This window comes from Rhinopithecus bieti, unplaced genomic scaffold, assembly GCF_001698545.2.
Source record: "Rhinopithecus bieti isolate Rb0 unplaced genomic scaffold, ASM169854v2 scaffold_15821, whole genome shotgun sequence".
In the NCBI taxonomy this organism is placed as follows: domain Eukaryota; kingdom Metazoa; phylum Chordata; class Mammalia; order Primates; family Cercopithecidae; genus Rhinopithecus; species Rhinopithecus bieti.
In genome coordinates, this window is record NW_016808598.1 from 1,384,000 (window position 1) to 1,396,248 (window position 12,249).

Genomic DNA, 12,249 nt, shown 5'->3' on the forward strand with positions numbered 1-12,249 from the left:
TTCAGCTGTGTCTAAAGTATTATTAAAACCATCCATCACTTCTTTTCAAAATTGTATGTTTTGCTTCATGTTTTCCACTTTTGTTTATTAAAATTCTTAATTTTACTTTTTAATTCCTTGAATATTTAACTTTTTTCTGATAACACCATTATCTGGATCTACTGTGAATTTGTTTCTATTGCCATTTTTAAAATCTTGGTTTCATTTGGGTTTTGACTGGTTATATTTTGATTTCTAGACATTTATATGAAACGTGAAAAAAAATATGAATTTCTAGATGATGCTATCTTTCTGCTGAGAATTACTTTTGCTACTGGTATACAGGTAGGCTGATAAGAGTAGTTAGCCCAGAGTGCCTTAATCTAATTAGGGATTGAGATGATTTAAAGCTGTGCTTTTCTTCCTGTGTGGGCTAGTCTGTTTCTGGTTTACCTTTATGCCTAGAGTATAGTTCTTTGGAGTCTGTCCATATGCCTGATGTGTTTACTAGGGCTATTCCTCCTTGGCAGGCCCTAAATCTAAGTTTTGTATGTCCACCCCCAGGTCTCTTGAAAACTCTATTAACTTTCTCAGTCTCTCGGGCAATGGTTTTGGAATCTACAGACAGATGAGTCCAGAGACTGTTACCACCTATTTCTTCCAGATCTCCGCCCTGCAGATTCTCTAGTTTTGAAAGTTCTCTAGTGATATAAAACAGATTCTCTTGTGTTTTTCTTTTCTAGTTGTTCTCAAAGGAAGGTTGGTTTGAAGCAAACTACTCCACCATTGTCAAAAGCAAAAAATGCCCAAATATGTTCTAGAATTCAGAATTTTTTAGGTGATATAAGGTAGTACAATGTATCCATCTTACGGCCATTAAAATATCTTGCATGCCTTAGCAATACTATCTCTGCAGTAAAATGTATTGATATTTCTCCTGCCTACTACAGTACAAGTTTTTATATTGGGAATTGGATACAATGTGATCTTTTAAAAGAAATATTCTACAACACAGCTGCCTGTTGTTTGGGTCCCACCAGTGACTAGCCATCTTTCAGTTCCTCTAATGTTTCCTGTTCCCTTTTGTCATGGGGCTTTTGCACATGCTGTTCTCTCTGCCTAATATGTATACCCTCATACTCGGATTTGAGTATGAGGCACATCCTCAGGGAAGCCTTTCCTGAACCATAAATTTAATTCAGATAAATGAACTTTCTAGTTTCAAATTATGCAAACTCATTTGATTATGCTTTGATTAATGTCTTTTTCTTCTACTAGACTCTGCTAGATTAGGAATCATTTCCTTTTTTTTTTTTTTTTTTCTGGCCACATTATCCTCTGTGCATAGTTCAGTGTTTGGAAGTACATTGATTAGAAGTAGGTGAACAATAGGTTATCAGTCAGTTGTTAATAGATGATCAACTAATATTTGTATGAATGAAGAAATAAAATAATGAGGGAAGATAAATAAGAAATGCTGTGCTTTTGTTAGTGCTGGAAATGAAAAGTAATGAAAGGCTCATAGCTTTTGATTGAGCAAAAGCCAGATTTAATCACACACTGGATTTGCACAGTACAATTGAAGTTTTATAGATACACATGTACAGTATTAAAAATACTTGCATAAAATTCCCATGGGAATGTATTATTATGACTGGTGTATTATAGCATTCATTCCCCATCTCCTCATATTTTATTATGTAAGTCTGAAAGCACTAGCTTTTTAAAATGACACAGCCATCATTCAGAACATGACAAACTATATCATTTCCAGTCATCCTGCTACACATCGTAAGTGAAATAAAAAACACTTGAAAGATTTTTTAAGTCTTGAAGGATTCACAGTCTTAAAGGAAAGCAGACTTGGAATTTATACACACACACAAAGTTGCTGTGGTTTATTCTACCAAAGGAAATAGATTTTCACTTCATCTGGAAAGTGGTGTGCAAACTGAACCTTGACTGATAAGGAGGTGTTCATTAAATGGCCAAAGGAATGTTTCATTTAAATGCATGTTTTTATGAAAGTATATAGTGGCTTTGTGAATTGACAAATAGTAATTTGGTTGGAGGCTAGGGCAATTTGCAAGAATTTGAAAAGACAGATTGGGGCTATCCAGATTAGTTCATTGTTTGGTATGGAGGTCATCAGAAGTTTTTAAGGATATTCTGTGTTGTTAAGAACAGAAGTGCTGGAACCAGACTCCCTGAGTTTATAACACCAAGCTGTGCCCCTTACTATGTGACCTTGGGCGTATTGCTTAATTTTTCTGTGTCTCAGTGTCTCTATTTATAAAATGGAGGTAATAATTACAGATTGCTGTTAGGATTGAATGAGTTAAGACGTGTCCATACTTAGGAAAATGCCTAGTACATAGAAGAATTTCAGTAAGGCTTGGCTCTTGTTGCTATTATTATATACATTGAGAAAACCTCAAACATTATTATTGCATTAGTTTAACCAGAACTAGAGACACAAAGAGATTCAAGAGATATTTTAGGGGTAAAGTTAACAAGACTTCAACTTATTTACTAATTTTGTATAACTAGAAATTTCAACTAATAATGCTGTGTGCAGTGTAAAAGCAAATTTGAAATTTGTATAACACATGATTTGTAAACTCACAGATTTTAAATCTTCTAATTTGTGTTTTCTTTTAGATCTTGTAGAAAATTTCAGCTGTACCCCTTGGACTAGAAGCTGAAATAATAGAAGCTGTGTACGATGCATTAGGGTATTGAAGAAAATTAGCTTTTGAATTAAATATTTGGAATATAAGTAAATAAGGAAAGGTGACTGAAAATGGGGCGGAAGAAAATACAAATCACACGCATAATGGATGAAAGGAACCGACAGGTAAATGAAAATTTTAATTTATTTAATTGATATAAATATTCTTTTAAGAAAAGAACATAGGACAGAATGGTTGGGTTTTTCTTAAACTTAATTTTAAGTCTAAATATTTTAGTTACAGATTAAATGAAAATTCTAACAATCATAAAATTGTGTCTTTTCATTATCTGCTTTAAAGAGACTTCCTTATTATAGATATATGTCACAGAAAACATAGATACTCAAGAGTAAAATCACCACAGTCCCCACCATTACTGTCCATTGTATAGATTTTTCGTAAGATACTTAGTCTTCTGTGTATTTGATTATATATTTGACTTAGTCTTTTATATTGATTATTTTAAGTTATCTATTTTATAATTAGGTAGCTAAGTTAACTATAATTATCAGTGAATGTTCTAGTCAGTTAAATTTTCTAGTTAACCGATATATAATGAGAATTTTTTTATACTTATTGCAAATATTTATAAATTTATGTATGTACCTCAGTTTTAATTGATAAAATATATTGAAGTTATTTTATGGTACCAGTGTGGGTAAATTACAGATTCTCAAGGTAATTATAATGATGCTGGCATATGAAGAGGCCAGAAGTTTTAAGTGTCTAATGTTGGCTTAACAAACTATGGCCCGTGGGCTGGCCATCTGTTATTGTAAATAAAGTTTCATTAGAGCACAGTTATGCTCATTCATTTACAAATTGTCTGTGGCTGCTTTTGCATTATCACAACAGAATTGAGTAGTTGCCCCAGAAACTATATGGTCCATAAGCTTAAAATCTTTACTCTCTGGCACTTTTAGAAAAAGTTTACCAACTCCTTAGTTCAGAAGAAAGAAAGAAAAATCATTTCATAGCATATTATAAAGGAACTACTGGAGAGATGCTGTCTCTGGGAAAGTTGCGTATCAGGAAAAGTTTCAAGAACAGGTGGTTTCAGAAAGTTTACCAGGAACAGAACAAAACTGAAGATGTGTTCTGCAAAATCTGAGTAGCAATTCACTGGAATATAGATATAATTGGAGATAAAACTCAACTGAGCAGCCTGTAAGGAAGTTGGTGGGAGTGATGAAGGTTGCCCATAGACTGAATTAAAGAGGAGGCCCTGGTTTCAACTCATGAAGATTGTTCAACAAAGACATAAGGCCCATGCAGTATGATTCGTTATGAAGGTTGTTACAATAGGAAAGATTGGTAAACTATCCATGCTATTATTCCAAAGGAATGATTCCAAGCAAGGCTGCAAATTATCTTCCCTTCACAATCTGAGGATTAGGAAGTATAGAGGAGGCATAGGGACCTGCTTCATGAATATATGCAGTATAAATATAAAATAGGGTTTATTGGGGAATAACATACAAGCAGAGAACTGGAGGACACATAAAATTCTTGAGCCCTCATTATTCTGTAGATAGTCATGTTTAAATTGGACATAGCTAAACTGGACCTACCTATGGAAGGGATTTACATTTTTAGAGGGAAAGAGTAGCTTAGGAATGTGTAGGTGACTGTGTAATGGAACTTTTTGAGTTGAGGAAATGACCTTGTCAAAAAGATGGATACTGCCGCTAAGCAACTAGAATGTGAGCCTGTTCTTACGTTGCACTTAGCTGCTGTGTCAGCTTCTTGCCTAGCTGCCAAATGGGACAAGGACTATCTGAATTTCTGTCTCAGGTAATTTCAGCAAAGAGGAGAAAAGACGTAAAAGAAATAATTGGAAAGTTTATTTTTCAGGTTAAATTAGACACAAACAATTTGTCACAAACTAAAAGAGTATCTTAATTTTATTGATTTTAGAATTTGATTCTGAGTTAAAAGTTTCATGTTTCTTCATGAAAGGGAGAAGAAGTGTATATTTGCAGAAGAAAAGAGATGTCATTTATTTGTCCAGATTCAGATAATCCCAAGAGACTGTGTTAGGTCCTGGAAACTCACTAAAAAGATATAGCCTACACAGGAGCTCTAAATATGTGGCAAATAGAAATAATCTCAGATACTGGGAGAAGTTTATAGAAGAAACCACTAACTTCTGATGGGAGTGGTTTAGGGACTATTTATTGGAGGAGGTAGTAGCAAATAAGAGTTTTGAATTACAGGTGTGAACTAGCAAAATAAAAATCACACTTCATCATTGGAACACTACACAATCTTGTGGGTGGTAGAGGAGTGACAGTATCATACACTTGAAGAGCTGCTTCACTTTACTTCTGGTGAAACCTTATGTTGTCCTTCCTTATCTAAAACAGTTTTTAAAAAGTAAACTGTATTAAAGTATAAGATTAAGAAAAATTCAGAAATCCTAAGAGTGTGGTTCAGTGAATTTTTGCACAAAGAACAAGACCGTGTAGTCAGCATATCCCAGAGTACCACCCGAGAGGCACTGTTTATCCTGTCTCCAATTGTTTCCCCCTGCCCCAAGGAAAGTCGTTATCCTGACTTGTAACACTGTAGATTAATTGTATCTGTTGTTGAATTTATATGAACAGTGTGTGTTCTTTTGCACAATATTACATTTGTGAAATTTATCAATGTTGTTGCATGTAGATATAGGTAAATATATCTTGTACATTTTCATTGATGTATAACCTATTGTGTCAATAGAATACAATTTATGTATTTACTTTTTTCTATTGTAAATGGACATTTGGATTGCTTTCTACTTTGGTACTATTATGAAGGCTGTAATTTTGAATATTCTCGATAGTATACATGAACACTTGGTTAAATAGGAGTGCAATTGCTGAGTCATAAAGTTATACATTTGGTTAGTAGTTGACAGAAGTTTTCTAAAGTAGTTCTACTAGTTTACACTCTGCTGGCAGTGTGTAAGAGTTCTAGCTGCTCCAGTCTTGAGCAATACTGGGTGTTGTCCTTTTCATTTTAGTCATTCTCGTAGGTGAGCAATAGTAATTTACTTTAATCTTAAGTTTCCATGATGTCTAATGAAGGTGCTCACTTTTTCGTATTTTTATTGGCCATTTAGATATATATCTTCTTTTGTGACTCGTTTATTCACTTCATTTTGTTTTCTTCTAATGGGCTGCCTGCTTTTTTATTATTAATATGCATTCTATATAATCAGATGAGTGTTTTGTCCATGATATGCATTATAAATATTAACTCTAAAACTATGCCTTTTCACTTTCTTTTTTAAAATTTTATTTTAGAGACAGGGTCTTGCTCTGATGCCCAGGCTAGAGTGCAGTGGTGTGATCATAGGTCACTGTAACTCAAACTTTTGGGCTCACATGATCCTCTCATCTTCACCTCTTGAGTAGTTTGGACTACAGGCAGGTACCATTCTTTTATTTTTTGTAGAGATGATGTTTTGCCCAGAATCATCAGGAACTCTGGGCCTTCAGTGATCTTCCTGCCGTGGCTTCCCAAAGCACTAGGAGTACAGTCATGAGCCGCCACACCAGGCCTACACTTTCTTAATGTTTTAAAAAATCAATAATATTTTAATGGTTTCCCATTTACCTTTTTTTCCCTTTCCTTTATGACTAGTGCCTTTTGTGTCACGTTTAAGAAATCTTTACTTACCATAAGGCCATGAAGCTATTCTTCTATGCTTTCTTCTGTAAGAACTCTTTTTTTTTTTTTAACCTTTCATGTTTTAGACCTGTTACCCATTTGGTGTTTATTTTTGTGTTTGGTTTGAGGTGTAGGGGTCAGAATTCGTTATTTTCCAGATGGATATTTAGTTGTCCCAGTACAATTTATTGCAAAAACCATCCTTTCCTCACTGTATGACAGAGTTGCCTTTAGCATGAGTTGAGTAACCATATGTATGTGAAACTGTTTCTGAATTCTCTATTTTGTTCCATTTGATTATTTGTATATCCTTGCTTAATTCTACACTGTTTTAATTACTATAATTTGATATCTGGTAGTGTAGTTCTGCACCTTTTTTTTTTGCAGAACCAGCTGACTATTCTTGCCCTTTTTCAGAATATCCAAATGAAATCAAGTGTCAGTGTTCACTTAAGAAAACAAAAAACCTACTGGAATTTAGGGGTTTTTTTCCCACTGGATGTATGGATCTATTTAGGGAGAATTGAAATCCTTACAGTGTCAAGTCTTACAATCTATGAACATGTTTATATTTCATTTGGTTTTCATTAATTCGCTCCTTAATGGCTGATAGTTTTCAGAATAAGTCTTCTACATTTTTTGTTATATTTATTAGTAGGTATTTGATTTTCTAAAGCATTATTACATTTCTTCTCAAATTTTATTTTCTGCATATTTGCTGCTAAGTATATAAAAGTGTACTTAAGAATTGCTAGATGACATGGTAACTCTTAAGTTTAACATTTTGAGAAATGCCAGACTGCCAAAGTGACTGCACCATTTTTGCATTCTGCCAGCCATGTGTCAGCATTCTAGGTTTTGCACATCCCAGTCAACACTTGTTATTGTCTGTCTTTTTGTTTGTTTGTTTTTCGTGTGTAAGACAGAGTCTTACTCTTTCGCCCAGACTGGAGTGCAGTGGTGGGATCTCAGCCCACTGCAAGTTCCACCTCCCAGGCTCACACGCCATTCTCCTGCTGCAGCCTCCCGAGTAGCTGGGATTACAGGCACCCACCACCACGCCTGGCTAATTTTTTTGTATTTTTAGTAGAGACGGGGTTTCACCGTGTCAGCCAGGATGGTGTCGATCTCCTGACCTCTTGATCCACCCACCTCGGCCTCCCAAAGTGCTGGGATCACAGGCATGAGCCACCGTCCCCGGCCCTGTCTTTTTTATTGTAGCCATCGTGATGGGTATAAACTGGTACTTGTGGTTTTAGTTTGCATTTCTCTGATGGCTAATGATGTTGAGCATCTTTTCATGTGCTTATTGGACATTTATATATCTTCCTTGGAAAAATGTCTATTCAAATCCTTTGCATAATTTTTAATTGTTTTTTAGTTGTATCATTTTGAAAGCTGTTTTTATTGGTTGTAGAATTCTAGATTGGCAGTTTTATTCTCTTAGTACTTTGAAGCAGTTGTCTTCCAACTTCCATTCATTTCTGTTGAGAGGCCAGCTTTTGATCTTAAAAAAAAAAATTTTTTTAAAGATAATGTGCCTTTTTTTGTTTTGTTGCTTTGAAGCCTTTTGCTTTTCCTTTGTTAGCTTTTCCTTTGCTTAATATCACACTCTTTTACTGTGACTGGAACCCCCCAAGGGGCAATGTCTGTCTTCAGATATTGCCTTGTGTCCTATTTTTTTCCTTCTCTGGGATTCTAGTTACATATAACTGTTTTGTGTCCCATACATTTCTTATGTATTTTGTCCTCCTGTATTTTTTACTCCTTTTTTCCTGTGTATTTCAGTTTGAATGTTTCCTAGTTACTTATTTTCTAGCAATCTATTTTCTAGTAAGCCTTTCTCTGCTTTTTAAAATTAACTGATGAAACAGCCTAATAAGTTCTTAATTTCTGATAATATAGTTTCAATTCTAGAATTTCTTTTGATTTTCATTTTATGTGAAATAGCCCATCTTTTCATGCATTTTTTTTCCATTTTAAAACTATTTTTAAAAAATATTAGCCATAGTTATCTTTAAGTTCATATCTGCTAACAGCTATATCTGGATTACCTGTAGGTCCATATCTGATCCCTTTTTCTTTTTGTTCTCAATTATATGATGCAGTCTTTTGACATGTCTAGTGGTTTTTTAATGAGTCTTCAGACCTTGTATGTGAAAGATATTATAGAATCTTAGCATCTCCAGTCTTCCTGCTTCAGCAGCTTTCTGATATCTTTAAACAGATATTGGCTGTATTTCATTCTGTTTTACTAGTTGATTTCAGTGGGTTCTTGGACTTGCAACAACTACTCCCTTTAACCTAGAAGCAGACATCCTTATATACTTAAAAAAAAAAGAAAGACATCAGTTTAAAAAGAAATTTTTTTTCTAAAGGTTCCAAAGGTAGAATACAGAGAACAATACTTCAAGGATTGCTATATTCATTATCCAAAAGGGTCAGTGCTGACACATTTGTTATATATTTTATTTTATTTATAAAGTGAAAAAAATTAGAGATTTACTGTCCTCTTTATAATTTTTCCTAGTCTCTTCCTACTTTCCTTCTCATGATAACCCCTGTCATGAATTTACATTGTATTTTCTTTGTTTTTTTTTTTACAGGTATTATTTAATATTGTTTCAACATGGGTTTAAAGTTTTACATAGTGACGTTTGCATCTGCACTTGCTTTCATCTGCATACAATGTAGTGTGTTAGATCCATCTGCTCTTATTCAGTACAGCTAGTTGTAGGAATAAATATTCTTAATTCATCAATACTTCTATCAAAGAACAATTAATGTTGTTCCTAATTTTTTACTATTATAAATGGTGTTGCAGTATACATCTGTCGACCTGTCTCTTTATACATGGGTAAAAGTTGCTCTGTGATAAATACTTTTAGAAGGAATTGCTAGGCTGAGTATGTCCATCATCACCTTTACCATGCTTTCCAGTTGCTTTCCGAAGTGATTGTACTGGATACACTGTAGTAAGTTACTATGAGAATTCCTATTTGCTCATATACTTTCCCTTTCCCTCTTTCTTTCTGTCTTGTCTTCTTTTCTTTTAAAACTCTGTTTTTTCTGTCTTTGTCCCTTTTTAAATTTTATTTTATTGTTTTTTCTGGTCTTAGGAAAGTGAAATGCAACCTGTTTTTGTGGTTTGCTTATTTTGTGCTGGGTTGTTGGTTTTGATTTTTTTCTCTCAGTTCTTTACATATTCTGGATACTCTATATGTATTGTCTCTGTTTCAGATAGTATCTTTCAGTCTTTACCAAAACATTCTGTAAACACTTTTATGACAGGGCTTATCACAGTGCTTTATAGTGGTTTATATTGCCCTTATTTCCGTAGATTGTGAGCCTTTTTAAGTGTGTTAAGACTTGCTTTATTTCCTAAATCATGATTGATTTTTTACATATTCCAAGTGGAGTTGGGTAAATATGTATTCTTTAGTTGTTGGATGCATGCGTCTCCATATATCTTTCAGATCACTCTCATTGTTGTGTTCAAACCTTCTGTATTCTTTGTGACTTTTGTTTTTCATTCACTGAGATCTATCAATAATTGTACTTACCACAATGGTGGATTTGTCAATTTCTCTGTATATTTTATTCGTTTAATACATACTGTTTTACACATTTTGGGACTATTTCATTAGGCTTGCACATATTTAGAGTTGTTGTACCTTCTTGGCGAATTTCGCCATACATATTGACCATCTTTATCCTCAGTAAGGCGTATTTGTCTTAAATCTACCTTACCTCACCTTGATATAGCTATACATTTCTTCCTTTCCTTTTCTTTTTTTCTTTTCCTTCCTTCCTCCCTCTTTCTCCTTCGCTCCCTTTCTCCCCTCCCCTCTTTTCTTTCTTTTTTTTTTTTGAGACAGGGTCTTGCTCTGTCACCCAGGCTGGAGTGCATTGGCATGATCATGGCTCACTGCAGCCTTGACCTCCTGCACTCAAGCAATCCTCCTGCTTCAGCCTCCAGAGTAACTGGGACTACAGGTATGTGCACCATGCCTGGCTAGTTTTTGTACTTTTTGCAGAGATGAGGTCTCACCATCTTGCCCAGACTGGTCTCAAACTCTTGAGCTAAAGTGATCCTCCTGCCTGGTACTCCCGAAGTGCTGGGATTGCAGTGTGAGCCACGGCGCCCAGCCAGTATTTTCTTGATAGGTCTGAAACTCTGTGTTAACTTTCATCCTTACTGTTTCCTTATATTTTAGGTATGTCTTTTATAGATAGTATAAAAGGTTGGATATTGGTTTTTTATCTAGTTTGTTACATCTCTTAACTCACCAGTCTAGTTGATTTTTATTCCCTGTGATCCTGTATATGTTTGTACTAGTTTACATGATCCTAGTTGATCATATAAATTTGTTAGAGGGCCCTAGCCATCACAAAAGTCATAGTATCTGCCAAGAACTCTGATTGCAGCTCCACACAGAGCCCCCCAGGGAAAAGAACATTGGAAGAAGATACTTTATCTACCTGGTAATCCACCAAACTTGGAGGTTCTGAGTAAGAATGGTTGAGAAGTCACACTGCCAGAGGTTAGTCAGTTTCTACCTGATATCTTCAACTCCTATCTCCAGCAGAGCTTCTGTACTGCTTAGGTTTTATTCTGGAGGGCATCTGTCTGCATCAGCATGGCTGCTAATTCTCTTGTGATGTGGCAGGCATTGAGTGTTCCAAGCAGCAGAGGTGAGAAGCACAAGTTGAACCCAAACTGCTGTTTTAAAAATTTGTCTTCTTGGCCAGGCATGGTTGCTCACGCCTGTAATCCCGGCATTTTGGGAGGCCGAGGCGGGTCAATCACAAGGTCAGAAGATCCAGACCATCCTGGTTAACACGGTGAAACCCCGTCTGTACTAAAAAAAAATACAAAAAATTAGCTGGGTGTTGCAGGGTGGCCTGTAGTCCCAGCTACTCAGGAGGCTGAGGCAGGAGGATGGAGTGAACCCGGGAGGCTGAGCTTGCAGTGAGCCGAGATCACGCCACTGCACTCCAACCTGGGCAGCAGAGCGAGACTCTGTCTCCAAAAAAAAAAAAAAAATTGTCTTCTCATAATCCCACTGGCCAATTTCTTCTCCAGAATACAAGCCTCCACACCCATTACCCCGTACATTTTCCAGCATAACCTCTGGGGTTTCTCACTGTTTCTTCATTATTCCTTTACAGATTTATTCAACAAATTTTTTTTTAGCACCGACTCACTGCCACACAGTATCTTTGTTTTAGAAGCTGAGTGTGCAGCATTGAACTTTTTTCAACTTATATTCTACTCAGATGACTTTTTTTTTTCAGCAAGTAATGCTTTTTTTTTTTTTTTTTTTTTGGCCCCTAACAAGGGCTTGTAGGTGTTATACTTCCTGAGTTTTTTTAAGTTTGAAAATGTTTATTGTCTTTATACTTGAAGTCTAATTTGGCTAGATCTAACGTTCTAGGTATAGGCCCTATTTCTTTTCCCCAGAACATCGTAGAGATTTGGTCTTGTGATTTTGAATGTTGCCAGAATTCTAACACCCGATTGAGTTTTTTCCCTTCTTAAAAGTGACCCACTTCCTTCCTTGGTGTACACGGTATTCTTTCTTTGACCTTGACATTCAGTAACTTAATCTGAATATGCCATGAATTTGATTATTCCTTGTCACTTTTTTAAAGAGATGGTATGGCCTTTCTGTATTTTATTTTTTAATAAATATTTTCCCTTTGCCAATTGCTCTGGGCTTTTTTGGTGTCTTCATTATCTGTCAACAATACAAACAACTTTTTTCTATTCATTTTAGTTTTCTGTTTTGATTGATTTTTATTATTGTGCTAAAAATCTCTGTTATGATTTGATTTTTTTTCTCTTCTCATTCTTTTCTGAGCCATACCAGCTCACATTTTA

The 12,249-nt window shown here is 35.2% G+C and overlaps 1 protein-coding gene across 7 annotated transcripts in view; it reads left to right on the forward strand.

The window, feature by feature from the left end:
* MEF2A (myocyte enhancer factor 2A) overlaps positions 1–12,249 on the forward strand; it is a 98,855-nt gene that overhangs the window by 12,679 nt on the left and 73,927 nt on the right. For all 7 annotated transcript variants that reach the window (XM_017886889.1, XM_017886894.1, XM_017886888.1 and 4 more), the window contains exon 2: positions 2,641–2,836. In XM_017886889.1, coding sequence (XP_017742378.1) covers positions 2,783–2,836 — 54 coding nt within the window. In that variant the 5' untranslated portion in view covers positions 2,641–2,782. The remainder of the gene's footprint in view (positions 1–2,640; positions 2,837–12,249) is intronic.